General features: G+C 40.8%; 1 protein-coding gene across 2 annotated transcripts in view; it reads right to left on the minus strand.

Annotated features, from left to right (window-relative positions):
- Positions 1-16056, minus strand: part of golga4 (golgin A4) — a 23046-nt gene extending 6990 nt beyond the window's left edge. The window contains exons 1-18 of one of the 2 annotated variants that reach the window (XM_035663825.1): positions 15816-16056; positions 14538-14615; positions 12865-12966; positions 10211-10279; positions 9781-10104; positions 9637-9684; positions 9462-9518; positions 9257-9355; positions 8670-8805; positions 8334-8524; positions 6944-7027; positions 6451-6598; positions 6176-6354; positions 5856-5954; positions 5601-5756; positions 1311-4894; positions 1044-1165; positions 486-616 (exon numbers count right to left, since the gene is read on the minus strand). In XM_035663825.1, the coding sequence (XP_035519718.1) occupies positions 486-616; positions 1044-1165; positions 1311-4894; positions 5601-5756; positions 5856-5954; positions 6176-6354; positions 6451-6598; positions 6944-7027; positions 8334-8524; positions 8670-8805; positions 9257-9355; positions 9462-9518; positions 9637-9684; positions 9781-10104; positions 10211-10279; positions 12865-12966; positions 14538-14615; positions 15816-15893 (5685 nt within the window). In that variant the 5' untranslated portion in view covers positions 15894-16056. The remainder of the gene's footprint in view (positions 1-485; positions 617-1043; positions 1166-1310; positions 4895-5600; positions 5757-5855; positions 5955-6175; positions 6355-6450; positions 6599-6943; positions 7028-8333; positions 8525-8669; positions 8806-9256; positions 9356-9461; positions 9519-9636; positions 9685-9780; positions 10105-10210; positions 10280-12864; positions 12967-14537; positions 14616-15815) is intronic. The other variant, XM_035663826.1, reaches the window with a different exon arrangement.
- Positions 16057-16319: the final 263 nt, after the last annotated feature.

Below are 16319 nucleotides of genomic sequence, written 5' to 3' on the forward strand. Positions count from 1 at the left end.
AGACAGATAGACAGATAGACAGATAGATAGGTAAATGTAATGCATAAATGATTGAAAAGGCTAAGATAAGTACTAGCTAGCTTAACGTTATGGATAGACTTGACATATCTGAAAGTACTGGAGAACGGTTAAAATAGTGTAAAGGGGTGGATAAATTAATTGAAATATACACTGTTAAGTGGGATACTAACTGTATGAAAAGATTAATTGTAACCATTTTTAGATCACAAATACTTAAATATTATATAAAATGTTTAAAATCAGTTTAAGGTCAATTCAAAATAACATTGGTTGGTGTCAATAAAGGAGTTCTTGAGTTCATCTGTTGGGGCTGTAGTCATGTCTGATGAAAAGGGCTGGGAACTACAGCGTTAGACGAAGGCAAGGCTGCTGCCAACATTGACAGCTTCCAAATGGTGGGTGGGGTTCATTTCCTGTTCATAGTAAACATATAAAATTGGGTGTTATTTGTCTTTTTAAAATACCTGTATAACCTGTTCATATTTCTGAACAGTTCTGTGCAAATCATCCTCCTTCTGGGCAAGCAGCTTCTTCAGCTGACTGGCTTCGTCACGATGGCTACTGATGAGCTCTGCTTCTACACTCTGGGCCTTCGCTGTGTCGAGGAAAGGGAAGGATGCCAGAGTTAGCGCATAAAAAAATAAACCAATACGTATTCCAAACCACTCGCTCACATCCCATCTGGAATGTAATAAGATTTAACCATGGAGGAAACAAGGAAACATGGCAATTCAGACGCACTGTTTCCAAATGCAATGATCCCTTAATTTTGTTCCAACCAGTGTAGAGATTAAAAAAAACACAAAATGTTTCCATGTAGTTATTCCACCCTACTGTTGTACAAATCATCTAATCACATTTACTTTGAATTTCCATTTTTAAGGCAGCTGTTTGGGCGCCTTAAACATCAGTAGAGTGTAGTGATTTCACCACGGCAAAATCACTCATTTCCCATGCTTTATAACACAGCTGTAAATCTTGTCAGGTTAATTTGATGAATGGGGATACATTGCTTTCCTCACCAATGGCCTCCTTTACTGCTGAATCAAGCTCCGACTCTTTCAAAGCCATTTGTGTGTTGAACTCCCTCATTAACTGTTTGATAGCAGAATTGTGCTTCATTTCCACATCTTCCAACTCCAATCTATGAGAACAGACAGTAAAGGAAATGTATTAAATTAGTATGGTGCATTTAGGGATTTACAGACAAGAAATTCATTGTAAATCTCTTGTCTGCACATGTAGTTTTAATTTTAATTCTTTATTATAAACTTGCATCATAAACTTACTTGAGCCTTTTCTCATTCTCCTCTAACACCTCTTTCTTCATGTATTCTAGGTCCTGTTCATGCTCCTTTCTCAGTAATCTGATGTCTTTCTGTAGCCTGACGAAGTCCTTGTGGACTTTGTCTTTCTCGTTCTTCACCTGACTCAGTTTGCTCTTCAGAGACTCTAGAGAATCACCGCCCACTTCCTCCAGCTGAGAGTGGTTTTCCATCGCACTCTTGGTTTGCTGTATGCTGCTAGATTCCACCATCATCTCAGCCCCAGGTTCTGATGAATTCTGGACCTGCTTAATAGTTGCCTGATGTTGACCAATCTGAGCATCCTTCTCACATATTTCTTCTTTCAGCCGATTTATTTCTGCAAGAAGGTTTCCATTCTGCTCTTCTGCTTCTTTTAGCTTCGCCTCGATTTCTTGTAGCGCTGATTCAGTTTCTTTTCGCTCCCCTTGTTGCGTTACATCTCTCTGAAGCGAGGACAGCTTCTCTTCGTACACGTTTCTCAATTCCTCCAAAGACTTTTCTTTCTCAAGCCTCTCATTACTCAGAATCTGTTCAAGTTGTTTCTCCTGCTCTTCTTTAAGCTTGACAAGAGCTTCCTCAAGTGTTTTTGTTTTCTCTTCTAATGTTTCTGTGTGTTGTTTGACAGACGTTTCGCTGCTCTTGATTTCTTCCAGACTGCTCTGAAGAGCCTTGATTGTCTGCTCTTTTTCCTCAATCTGCGAGGTTAGCTGTTTCTTAATCTGGCCGATCTTCTGCTCAGCTTTCTTCTTCAGCTCTGACACTTTCCGAGCACTCTCTGCAGATAACTTCTCCTCGGTTGCCTTCAAACTCTCGTCCTTGCTCTTGATAATTTCATCTTTCATCTTTTCAAATTCCTCCCTTTGACTTTCAAGCTTGTGTTTACACTTTTGGTTGTCTTCCTCGAGGGAGCGTAGTTTTTCTACCATCTCCTGCTCCAAACTACCGTTCTGAGTGCACTGCATCTGGGTCTGCTGCAGCTGCTCTACCAACTCTCTCTTTTCATTCTCCCTGATGCTCTGTTGCTGTTTGACGTCAGCTGCGAGTTGTTCGCACTCTTTTGTTTTTAAGGCCAACTGCTCCTGAAGCTCATCGAGTCGACTGATGCAACTCTCCAGCTCCGAGGTGAGTCCGCTGACCTTCTGCTCTTTTTCACTCAGCACCTGGTCCATCTCAGACTTGCTGATGGACTGATTGTCAATACTGGCTGTCAGCCTTTGCAGAGATTCGTCCTTTTCAGCGATTTCTCGCTCCAGTTCTTCCAGCCTGGTCTGTAGAGATGTGACAGTGTTGTCATTCTGGGTGAACTTGTTCTCATACTCAGACAGACTGTTCCTGAGTGCATCCGCCTGCTCTAAAGCAGACTTTCTCTCCTGCTCTAATCTCTCTATGGTCTCAGCAGCCTGTTGTCTCTCCTCTTTATACTGCTGATTCAGCTGATTTATGGCTTCCTCCTTCTCTTTTATGCTACTTGCTAGCTGATTTTTCAAGTCACTGATGATGCTTTCCAAGTTACTGATATGCGACTCGTTTGTTTGAATACTTTCTGATATGATTCTGTTTGCTTCACTCAGCTCCTCAATTTTCTGAACTTTCTCACTGATAGACTGCGAATGATTCTCCTTCTCGTTTGTTAAGGCTTTGACATGCTCCGTATGAGCATTTACCTGAGCGGTCATCTGTTCTAATGAAATGCATAGATTCTTATTTTCCTCCGTCTGCTGCCGGAGATTCTCCTCTAAAGTGCAAATTAAATCTACTTTAGTATCGATAACGGCTTGTAGCTTAATTAAATTTTCCTCAAATTTACTCTGTAAGTCCTCGCTTTCCTTACATCTGGAACCTTCCACTGCTTTAAGCTGCATCTCTGTCTCCTCCAACTTTAATGACAAGGTCTTCAACTTCTCTCCGTTTTCATCCTTAGTCTTGCTAAGCTCGTCTTGGAGGGAGTTTCTCTCGTTTAGAGCCTGGTTAAGGTTCCTCTCTACTGACTCCATTTGCTCTTTGAGCAACGCCTCCGCCTTGGACAAACTTTCAAGCTTAACCGCTGCTTCATTCAGCTCTTCTTGCAGCTTCTGCACGGTGGTTTCTCGAATTGCCAGGTCCTCCTTTAAGTCCTTTATTTCACGCAGCACTTGCTCGTTCTCCTCTTTGCTTCTGGTAAGTTGCTGAGAAAGTTCCTCCAGTTCCTGAGCCTTCTCCTGTAACATGTGAGAGTGTTTCTCCATTAATTCTTCCTCCTGCTGGCCCAACTTCTCCTGCCAACGACCCTCCAGCTCCCCAATCTCATGCTTGTGGGTGTCACGTAGCTTCTGCAGTTCTTCCTTATGGTTGGCCTGCAGCTCTGACATTGCACTGCTGAGGCCTTGGGAACTTTTTTGGGACATTTCCACAATTTTCTCTTGAACTTGTTGCTCTTTCTGCTGAAGCTCTTTCTCCTTCTTTGCAAGTTCCTCCTTCATGGTTTCTTCATTCTGCTGGAGCTTTTTCTTAAAGCTCTCATGCATGTCTTTGGCCTTCTGCTTAAACTTTTCCATTTTTGTTTCCTGTGATTTCAGTTTAGCTTCCATCTCAGTTATAGTGTTTTTCAACTTCTTCTCATGGGCAGCTTTTTCATCATCCAGCTGTTTCTTAAGGCGTGTCTGTTCTTCCTGCTTAGTGTTCAGTTCTGCAGTAAATGACTTCTCCTTCTCTGATAGTTCCTTTCTGCCCTGTTGTAATTGGTGCTCTAGTTCTTGAAGTGATTTTTCTTTTTGTTGACAGTCATTCTTTGCTACTTCCAACTGATGCTCCAAATCTGTCAAATCCTTTTTACACTGATCAAGATCCTCTGAGATTTTACTTAACTGTGCATTAGATTCTTTTAGGCTTTTATTTTCCAGCTGGGATTGTGATAAACACTGCTGCAGCTCCTCCAATTCTTTAACCTTGACATTGAACTCCTGTGATTCGCCTTGTAATGTTTTTTCTCTAAGCACGAGTTCTTTAATTTCCTTTTCCTTTTCCCTCAGAACAATCTTCATTGCATTAAGTTCCTCCTTCAGAGTTTTCTCCATTCCTCCAAGTGACTGCTCGTGCTCCTGTTTGATATTTGCAAGCTCCACATTGTGCTTTGCCACCTGATCTTGAAACTTCTTCTCATGTTCCTGTTGAGCTAAACTATGAGCATCTTCAGCTGCCCCCAACTTCTCCTCCAGAAGCTGTTTACTCTTCAAAGCTTCAGAAAGTTCAGCAGAAACAGCCTCTAGCTCTGCCTGCTTTGCATCCAGTTTCTCTAAAGTCTTCTGGTTCATGTCTTCAACATGTGCTTGGAACTGCAGTTCTTTATCTTTCAGAAGGGTCTCCACTTCAACTCTGTGTTTTTCCTTGAGCTCCTCAAGAGCAGCATTATGCTGCTGGGTTAGGGTGCCCTTGTGCTTTTCCAGCTGCTCCTGGTGCTTTTCCTCTAATGCAGAGATTTGCTCTTTGTGTTTATCCTTCAGCTCATCCAACTGACTGGAAAGTTCATGGGACAGACTTGATCCATCTTGTGAGATCTTCTCCAGAGAGCTCTCCAGCTCTAATATTCTCTGCAATCACATACATGTAGGTTGTTTATTACTTCATTATTAGATTAGATTGTACTACAAGTACAAATACTACAGTTAATATCACAGAAAACAACTATAAAAACAAATAATTAAGATATTTAACAGTGGGACTGTATTAAATCAGTAGTTACCACCAAATATTCAAAGCTTCAAGGACAATTAGTGTGTGGTGTTTCTGAATAACAGCCTGTTTCTGATTTAAAAAACAAAAACAGAACACACTATTACAGCAATATCTACCCATTTCATGTGAAGTTACTTAAAATATATTGTCAGTTTATATATATATTTTTTTCTTTACTTTGCAACACATTGTGCAATTCAACCAAAGGTATTATGCTTTTCAGTAAAATATGCTCTAATATGTGCATGAGTTCAAAATGATAAGTAGCAGCATTCATCTTTATTTACTACCTGGCTCGTTTCTGTAGTTCAGAGTTCGATTTTATGTTGAATAAATCTATCTTGCCTTCCCGTCTGTCTGTGTGTGTGTGTGTGTACATTTTTGTAGAGCCTAAAGCTTGCCAAATACATAAATACATAAAACAGATGATATAAATGCTATTTTCGTTCATCAGTTAACTTGGAAATGAACAAAGATTTGAGCCTCAAAGCTTTCTGTCACTCCTAATTAACAGGCCAAATACTATTCAAGTAGCTACATTTTAAAAAAAAAGTAACCCACAGTTCTTGCAGCCTCCAGCTCCAACTGTATCTCTTTAACCCTGTTATCAGCTTCTGTCCTGAGGGCCGTCTTCTGTAACTCTACATCCTCCAGAGCCAGAGAAGCCTGCTGTTCTCGCTCTTTGCCTAACTGGGCAAACTCCTCTTTGCATTGCTCCTAAATACAAAAGAGGCACAGTCAATGTAAAAATCGAACATTTGAAAGTATTTTATTTTCATTGGATTTAATAAATGAATGAAAACCTTTGCCACATACCACAGCTTTGTTGATTCTGGCACTTATCTCTTCTTCCTTAGCAGCCAAAGCTTCACTGTGGAGTTTTTCCATATTGGCCACCGTTTCCTCTGATGATTTCTAATAAAGTTAAAAAAACAAATCTGATATATATAGTGTTTCTGTGTTCTCAAAGACACTTAAAAAACAATGTAAATATCAACAAAGTAAATAAAATCAAACTAAATAAATTTGCCTCTGGTAGAATAGTTTAAATGGGCAGTATTGTTACTAAGTTTGCTGTTTACCTTCTAATGTAAACTTAAAATTTCACAATTAATCAGCAGAAGTCACTTCCTGACCTTCATGATGGTGACAACCTCCTGTTTGACTCGTGTGAGCTCCTGCTGTAGACTCTTCCTCTCTTCCTCACTGGCCCTTTCAACTTCTTTCAGTTGCTCCTCCAGCTGAACCTGCAGCTGTTTTCGGGCCTCATCCGCCCTCTGAGCTACACCCAGTGCTCGTTCAAGCTCTTCAAATGCTTTGAAAAAAAAAAAAAAACAACAACAAACATTTCATTAACATATCCGGAAAAATAAATGTTTCCTGTACACATACAGAAGTGGATTTCACTCACCTGATTTCTCAGCCCTTTCTTTCTGTTCCTGTAATTCTTCTTTCTGGGCAGTAGCCTGCTGGAGTCTGGAGCGTAACTGGGCAACCTCTTCTTCTTTCATTTCCAGAGTCTCATGCATCTGGCGCTTTGTCTCAGCAATGACCATTCCCTGACAGACAGACACCCATGAAGGAAAATCAACATTTTAATAACTGTGTGGTCTAAGCAGATAGACTGACCTGAAATTGATGTTGATAATTACTATCTCTGTATTTTACACTCCAACTCAAGCCCCGTGTCTGTAATTGTTTCTGACTTTAAGTGCTTTTAGCATTCCTCACGTGTATCTCATGAGCTGCTGTCCATCCTGCTGAGCTGGGGTCAAAGTTTAAGAGGAACAATATGGGACTTCAAGGTGTCTGACTTCTTTACTCAGTGGCAGAGTAAAAAAACATGTCTAGTTTTCTAACCTTCAATGAAGATGTGACTAAAGCCTGAAAAACTCCTCACTCACCTTGTCTTGCTCCAGCTGTTCAATCAGGTTCTTGGCATCACGCAACTGAGTGATCAACTTGGTCTTTTCGGTTGTATGCAGTTCCTATAAACATAACACATTTGACAGAATCACAAATGAGAATGTCACATATGTCCAAATGTCAGTACAACTACATATCCAGCTTTTCATTTCTGATATGGGCATCACATCCTGTATATGCTTTGGTCAGATAACTTTAAAATGAGAGGTTTGCTGCACCACCCAGGATGCCTCACCCACAAGCCAAATGACTGGACAGTGTACACAAGCCCAGCTAAACCAACAAGTCGTCCTAAATTACAGCCCAGTTTAGCAGAAGTGGCATGTAGTAGCTATGTCTCTGTACCATCGCTGTGTAACCAGTGGTTACTAAACAGGAAATGCTGGGCTGACTGTATTTCTCAGTTGTTTGATCTATGTGTGCAACAAGGCATGGGTGTCTACACAGTCTTTAGGATTAACTGTATCTAGGACAAATTTTACTGCAAATATACAAAAAGTACAACCAGACTGTAAATAATAAATTCAAAAATCCATGAGCTGAAGGTCTGGGACTGCAGACAGATGTTCCGTTTTATGGGATATTTGTCTGAGAAAGGGGATGAGCACAGCCTTCCCAGCAGTTCCATGAAGCCTTCATGCTGCTTAAGAGGGCTAAACGGCTGTTAACCTTCGCTTTTCCTGACACAGGAAAGGCCCCATTCCCAAACAGAGTGCAGATTCAACACAAGAATGATGGCAAAAATGAACATGAGTCAATCAATATACAGTCACAGACAAGCTGTGTATTGTCTGTCTTTGTAACAACAAACATTTGTTATCAGACACTGCAAAAAAACATCAGAGCTGCCATGGACAAGCTTAACAAGCCGATCATACCATTGAAGCTAAATGTTTTGAAATCAATGAAAACAATGGTTCACTCATGTCACGCTGACATGAACCCTCGTCCTGGAGCTCGGCCAGAGAATTTAGATGTTCCCTCTCTGAGAACCACAGCAAACCACTGTGTCACTGTGATAATGGAGTCACATTATCAGTGGAGCGTAAAGACTCTGGCAGACATTTGCAGCACAACATTAATGACCCTAAACACACTGTTCAGTCATTTGCTGCATTTCAGTCCAGCCCCATTTTAATCAACCCTCCTCGTAATTACAGTTTACCGCCACATCAATTTCTAGTGAGTGGTTGTCTTCAGGAAATTGCTTTGAAATATCTGGTCACTTTGTATTTTTTTAAAATACCCTACTGACAGAGTGATAATGTGTATAAGCAGACATCTAAAATGTATGAAAAATGTTTTAATAATACAATATGACCATGGTTGACACTCCAGTATTATTGCAGTTAAACACAGGTTAGCCACCTTCATCTTCTCCAGCTCCTGCAGTCTCTCCTGCAGCTGCTCATGCAGAGTTTCATTCTCGGTGCCCAGCTGGGCGCTACGCTCCTTGTGCGTACGCATCACTTCCTTGCACTTCTGCAGTAGGTTTTCCTGCCTCTTCACTCTCTTCTGCAGAGCCTCCATAAGTTTGGTTGGATCACTGTTGCCCTCTCCTGCCAAGAAAATAAAATGCAGAGGTTAAAAAAAATGCATTACACCTAAACAGAAATGATTGTCATGTAAGTTTCATAAACAACAACTTAATGTTTTGCTGTTGTTCTCAACCACAACACAAATAAACACAAAATGTTTGCTTACCCTCAGTGACGTCAGGCTCTATTCCTTGCTCCTTCAAAGGACTTTGTGTGGAAGAGTCCGGAGCATCTTCAGATTGAGGGACGTCACCCAAAGCGCCATCAGAGACCCCCTTGGCTCGTTTCTTCAACAGAGCAACCTGTTAGAAAGAGCAACTACAGTTAGTGAAATTAACCTCTGACTACTTGGGTGAAAGACCAAAATCTGGCATTATTCTCTGCATGCTTCATTTTGTACTTTTAACGGATGAACTGATATACCGCTTTAATTTCCTATACGATATTAATTTTTCATATACTGCAACACCACTGCATAGCTGAAACAACTTGTGCAATAGAACAGTTAAAGTTGTTATACATCGTTGGTATAGCTTTTATATTTTTAAGTTCTGTTTTTACTACATTGCAGTTTGTACCAGTGGCATAATTGTGTTGCTTCCATACGTAAGTCAAAATAATTTTGTGTTAATGGTTAGTGTAGCATTTTTAAACTATTGTATTGGTTAAGACTACATTTCTGCCTGATATTGAGGCTGCTGTGGAAGACTTTGTCACACATAAAAAAAAAAAAAAACATGTACACACTCTCACCTGTGTTTGGAGAACAGTGATCATCTGGTCTTTCTCCTCCAGAGCAGCGTCAAACTCGTCCTGTAGATGTTTCTTGGCCTGCTGGTCCATTTGAAGCTCCTAGAGATCATTCAATATGTTCACTCATACGTAAAACTTTAATCAAAAAAAGGGAAGACAGTTATTGACCTGGACAGACAACAACATTCATAACATACAGCCATACCTCCCGCAACTCCCCTATCCTGCGGAGAGCTTTATCTTGACTCTGACTGAGGATGACCTGAGGGGATGGAAAACAGTGATAAACATCTGATCGAATCAGGATGCTACATTCCTTTTACAAAAAAATGTCCCCCTAGATTAAAATGAAACATTAGCCAACATGGGAGTTAGATTACCTGCGTTTTTTCTTTATCTCGCTGTACTGTTCGGTACGCAGTAACCAGCTGCAGGGTTAAGAAGTGGAGGTAAGAGGTGAGTAAATCACTATCAGCGTAATTATACACTTGTGCTCTACACTTAACTCTCTGTGTGGCTCTCACCTCTGAGTACTTCCCTCTGTACTTCCCCAGGCTTCTTTCCACTCTAAGCAGTCGGTGCAACAACTGCTCTTTGGAAAGGGACTCTGCACTTCCTGGTGGCTCCTCAGCCTCGCTCTCGATATCGGAAGGGGGATCATATGTGGGAGCGCCCGGTGACTCTTCTCCCAAAGGTGTCAGGGAGTCACGCGACGAGCTTCGGACCAGGTTTTCTTTAGAGGGAGAGCGGAACAGGCTTTCTGCCCGACTGGCACCGCCGCGAATCAACGACTCCACTGAGGGAACTTTTAGCTGCAGTTTCTGGGCAAATGACTGAGTCTCCTCTCTCTGTTGGGAGGATCAAGAAATTGCATTAAAAGCTCATTTTAAACGTATGAAATAAGCAACGGCGAGCTCAAAGAGGAGGTAGGATTAAAGTGGGTAATAAACGTACGTGAGGAGAAGCACTTCCATCCCCATTGATGCTACCTCTGGGAGATCTCGCTGGTCCTTTAGAGGCACTCTGCAGATAAAAGGACATTATGAGAGGAAGGAAAACTGTGCCAGTGGACTTGACCTGGGCCAGTTAGTCATCCACACCCAGCATGGCTCTCCCTGATTACTCTGGAGGGAGCAATATTAGTATTGCTGGGAGCAATGCAGGGGCAATGGGTACCCTCATGCAACTTGGAAAAAACAGAGGGGTTAAATACATAAAAGAAGGCATCTCTACTGTAAATTAAACAAAAAAGGGTTAAAACTAGACTCTACAGAACAGCCATGAGGTCAGAACAAACAGACAGTTAAAAGTCAAGTAGGAGAGCTGATATTTGAATTAAAGATGCTTGGCAGTGCCGTATGCAGCTGTATTACAACAGAGTCGTAACTGAAGTAAGTGAACATTTGGCAGCTTAGTTGGTTTAGTTGACTTGTTAGAAGCAGGATCAGAGTAAGCAAATTTCTCTCCTCCCTTGTCCGGCTCCGAGCTACTCCTTCCTCTGGATTACTGTGCAAAACATTCAACATTTCTGTCCTGTTTCTTGTGGAAATGTTCTGATGGTAGTCCCTTCCAGGATCTCTTTTAGTGAGTGTTGCAGGTTACCAAAGGGCTTTTTCTTCACAGCTAAAATGTTTTTAGGGAAGTTCAAAACCAAATTATTAAATGTATTTTCCACCCTTGCTTACAATCTATTTAACCAACAAATATATATAATAATACCTTGATGTATAGGATAATATGAATGAAATAAAGATAATAAGTGCATTTTAATTCTAATGCGTATCAGGGCATTTGTTTTATTGAATGAGTGTGTGAATGTGTTTGTGTTGGGGTCAACAGAAGTAAATTAGTGTAAAGAAGGATTCATTTTATTCTAAGTTATACTATGTAGAAGGGGAAACATTGATGAAGTCTTCATTTAAACAAACTGTTACCTGATTCTTTTATATGGAGTTTATATGAAGGAACAGGAACAATAAAAGGACCCTATTTAAAAACTCTATATAGCATATACTAATTACTGACTTCTTTCATTACTTCACCGTGTGTGTCATCCCATGTATACGCGTCGCCTTTTTCCAAACCAGGACTTGAATGCCTCTGTATTTCAGTACTGCATCCCCAAACACTCAACTCCCCAATTCTCAAGAACAAATGATTGACTAAATTTAAAGTGGTTCTGAATCCAAAATCCTCTGACTCATAACAGTAATTACAAGTACTACTCCTTGATCAAGTACCAACACCAACATTATTCCAACAGACAGAGAAATACCTTGAATATAGCTCTGGTCAAAAGACAAACAAAGCTGTCAAAACAGGTTTGTACCTCCAAAATAAAAACCAACAAAAACGAATGAGATAGTTGAGTTTACGAACACTGGATTGAGCAATTTTGTGAGGATGTGTTGATAATATTTTCATAAGATGTAGATGGAACATGACAAGGACGATGATGATAATGATAGTTGTATCTGTAGTTGTGCAATAATCCACTGACCTCTACTGACAAAGTACAACAGAAGAAAAGGTTTCAGACTAACCTGTTGAGTACAGTGCAGTTAAATATTTTAGACTGTTTTCAATTAGATGTAATTTAGAGTTACAATAAAAGAGAATCAAACTACGATTTACCCACTTTACCAGAAAGCCCTTACTTGTGTTGGTAAACAGGTTATTCACATGTTACCACTGCAGTTTACATTTATTTATAATTAACTGTGCTTGCTAATATAAAATAGTCATATCGGTGAACAAATACCAAATATAGATGGTTTGAGTAATAAGCTAAATCAGCATTTTGAAATTGGAGTTTTAAATCAAATGCACATTACAGGAAGTGCAAATAGCCAAATACCCTTTCCAACAAGCAGTGAGTTAGTCAAACAAACATTTTAGATTACACGTCACATCAAATATCTTTGAACAGACATAAAATGTAAGCAAAACGAATGTACTGTGCGTATTTAAAATCTGTTTGTATACGGCTCATCTTTTCAAAATGTTGTTTTCCTCTTGCTGCCTCCACATATGAACACACATCTTCTAGTTTTTGAGGCATCGACCAAAGGTGCTCTGGTCTGTTTGTTTACTTGGAAGAGTTACGAGCAATTTAACAATTAAACTGCTGAATAGGTTTTTCCCATAGCTTGGTGAAATGAAAACGTCAACTCTCCAAATAAACAGACTTGTGGGGAGAAGGGACAGAGGCCATCAGGCAACATAACAGGGTGTTGAGGGTCTAAAAAGCAAGCAACTAAGGATACCTAAAGACAAGGGGGGCACTATTCAGTTCTGTGACAGATAATAGTAACTGAAAGGTAGGGCAATAAACCAACATACGGCAGAAAGCACACAAGCTTCTATCCCACAATGTAAACCATAACTCCCATTAGATGCAGGGTTAGCCTAGATAGGAGATGCCTTCTTGTTGCTAAATCCAAAGGAAACAGGAGACAGAGAGCAGGGAACAAGCTGTCCCTACTTGGGCCACAGTCCTCTACCGATTCCCCAAAGGCGCGGAGACGGGAGGAAGGAACAGGGCAAGAGGAGGAGGAGAAGGAGGAGAAAGATGAGGAGGAAGAGACAGGAAGTGAGGACAAACTCACCACACTGGCTACCTGGGCCGTTTTGGGTCGTTTTGAATGGTCCAGAGCAAAGATAGTATACTCAGAGAGAAAAGCGGGCTCTGCTATCATCCCGGCCAGCACCTGACCCCGTCAGTGCAGTAACGGGACGAAAGGTGGGGAAAGGAGAGGAACACAGAGAGCAATGAGAAAAACAACACCATGAGTGTGAAATAGCGCTGAAGGGAGTGTCTAGCCAGACTGTCCAGAAGAGGCTGGGCGAGAGAGACTGGGATGGATGGAGAGGAAAAGAGAGAGAGCGGAGATAGAGAGAGGGAGAAAGACCACATGGGATAGGAAGAAAAATAAGAAAAAAAATGGGAAAGTGAAACACTCAATCAACAGTAATGTTATGAATAACAGTTTGACATCTCTGCGTATAGTTTGAAGTTGGGATGTTGTCAAAAAAAAAAAAACAGGTTCAATCTGCCTCCAATAATCAAACAAACACTTCCAGAGATGTCAAAGTGTTAAAGATCTGTGAGGTGAAAAACGATGCTGCGATGGTAAGAAGCTTCTAGGTAGAGGGGCTCATAAGTCCAAGTTACAACAAAGGGAGAAAGCAGAGTGTAGAAACCTCACTAAAAGTGGAACTTTATTCCAGTTTGGGGTCTCCAGTGTCTGAATGTCGGAAACCTGTCACAAATGAGTAATTAAGCCCATTTTTTGTAATCTAAAGATCAAACAGTCACAGCTGTAAACATCCAAATCTAAGCTCTAAAATAAATGTATTAACCATATGTTGCATCGTCAATCTTACAGTCGTGGTCGGTACCTCATTGCCGGTCTAACTCCGTCTAATGAATCAAAAGGAGTCTCAAACTTTCCCAGATCCACTGGAGGGAAATGTTGCAACAAACCACCAGAGAAAGAAAAACACTGAGAAGAGGATTCATCAATTATTCATATTGAAATATGGCCTGCTCTCCACCTTTAAAATGCCCTTCCCAGCGTCTCTAAATAAGAATCTCTTGTAGGCAAGCAGTTTCAGTACTTTTAAAAGCTGTTTAAAAAGACCACATTATAACAATCGGCCAAATTTTCTTAAAGATGAACATCAAAATGCCCTAAATCAAATCTAACTTCGTTGTCCAATATGAAAATACATGCAGTTAAAAGAAGGGAGAACTCGACGGACCATACCTGTATATAATGAGATCACCGTGCTGAGTTCTCTCTACAACATCAGTTATCACAGTGTTACACTGGATCATGTGTTCGTGACATTAGAAGCACCACGTGGTGATAGAGTCCCATCTGTTGCTGCGACGATTCAGGAGATACGCTTAAGGAATACAAGCTCAGACTTATATGTATCTTTGATTATATTAACAATTCATGGTCAGTTTGGAACAGAGAGTTGTCAACTTAATTTGAGAGTAGATGATGAGTAGTGAAAATGAATAGCCTGCACTCTTTAGAAACTGAAAGCACTACTTGGTCACTGATTTACTTTCACTCTGTCGCAGCAATCAAAAAGGCACTGGTTAATATCGAGGGAGCATTACGAGTAAGAAAAAGACACATGACACAGAAACATTACTCGGTTGAAAATCAGAATATAAGCTGGGGAGAGAACATGACATCTGTGCAGGCTGCAGTTTAAGCTCAAAGATATCAAACATATATCGATCACAGGCTGACACCGTGCTCACCTCTCTGTCACTGGGAGAGGGCGAGCCATCGTGAGGAAACGGCGGGGTCTGGCTGCTGCGCCGGTCTCCACTGCCCATCTGTTTAAAACAAAGAAAACAGTGTAAGTTTAAACCAAATCACAACTATGCTCTAACTTTACTGGTCACTGAAGCCTGCTGTTCGTCCAGGGCCAAGTCGCACAAAGAGCAACTCAAACGATTCATAAACAAACAACACTGATATGTAAGTAACCAAAAAACAAACAGTTTGTGTCCAAATTGCAGTAAAATTGTTGAAAAATGAAGAAAATAAATACAAAACATTAACAAGCTGCAGTGACATATAAGGACAGGCTATACCCAAGCAGCAGGGTTAGGATAGACCCATTTAATATACAGCAATCCATCATTGAGCCCGAGATGAAGCAGCTTTGTAGCAGTACTTTAACTTTTCCACCACTGCTTACAATCTATTTAACCAGCCAACAAATATATATAATAATACCTTGATGTATAGGGTAACACGAATTAAATAAAGATAATAAATGCATTTTCATTCTAATGCGTATCAGGGCATTTGTTTTATTGAATGAGTGTGTGAATGTGTTTCTGTTGGGGTCAACAGAAGTAAATAAACATAAAAGAAAGATTCATTTTATTGTCAGTTATGTAGAAGGGGACACACTGATGAACTTCTACTTGATTCTCACAAGTTTACATGAAGGAACAGGAATAATAAAAAGGACCCTATTTAAAAACTTTACACAGCATATATTAATGACTGACTTCTTTCATTATTATTTACTGTAACTTCCACGTTGGAACATGATTTATATGTATGTAGTACAATGCTGGGCGTTTGGTGCTGGCAGGGTTTGCATGTGTCAAATAAAGCTGCCAGCTGACATCCACTTGCAGCCAAAACAAGCAACTTAAAAAAAAAAAAAAAAAGACACGACGCCCATATTGTCCAAGAGAGAAACCAAGAAGATTCCTGCCTGGATGTTTGACTACAATTAAATTCACGGTTGGCTGCCTGTTGTTGGCTGTTTTTTTTTTCCTGTCTGGGACAACGAGCTTTACCAGTAACAAGGTCTTTGAACGCACCTTACAAGCAGCAGCTGACGACAGCTATAGGTGACCAGAAAAGGGGCGAAACTGACCAAACAAGTTCAATAAAAAGTTCACAGCTTATTATTGCGCCACTTACACGTTGCCAAACACTCGTTTTCGACGCATGAACTGTTACTACTATATGAGCTTAGCCCAGTTTTAGCTCACAGCAACACAACAACCAACCTGGGCCTGCTGTGGTGACTGCGCATTCCTCTGCGGCGACTGCTCCTCGTTTATCCTCTGCTTCAGTTTTTTAAACATGTTGTCAGGGCCGACGTAGCGAACAGCCGACGAGCAGATGACTACTACAACCCACCGGAGATGTGTTTATTTTTTTCCAGTGCTAGCCTGACATCCAGTCCTCAGGGCAACACTTCCTCCTTCGCTTCTGGTTTCCCCTCAGCAGGTGACGGCGCTCTCTGCGCATGTGCGGCCAACGTGGAGGCAACACTGAAACGTCAGAGTTAAAGGGCCAGTCCGGGTTGAGTTTAAAGCCACAGCGCCACCTGTGGAGGAGGAAAAGCACTCCTGGGATTGTTCAGGCAGCTCTCCTAACAGGTCCTGCCGGTATTACCTCACATTTGTTTTATAATTGTAGCCCATCTGGAGTTTGGAGTTGCATTTTACTTGCAGAAGGTAAAGCAACCCCTGAAGATGCTTGTTGACAAACATAGATAGATAGATAGA

This window comes from Morone saxatilis, unplaced genomic scaffold (assembly GCF_004916995.1).
Source record: "Morone saxatilis isolate NCDOM2014 unplaced genomic scaffold, NCSU_SB_2.0 Contig19, whole genome shotgun sequence".
Lineage (NCBI taxonomy): Eukaryota > Metazoa > Chordata > Actinopteri > Moronidae > Morone > Morone saxatilis.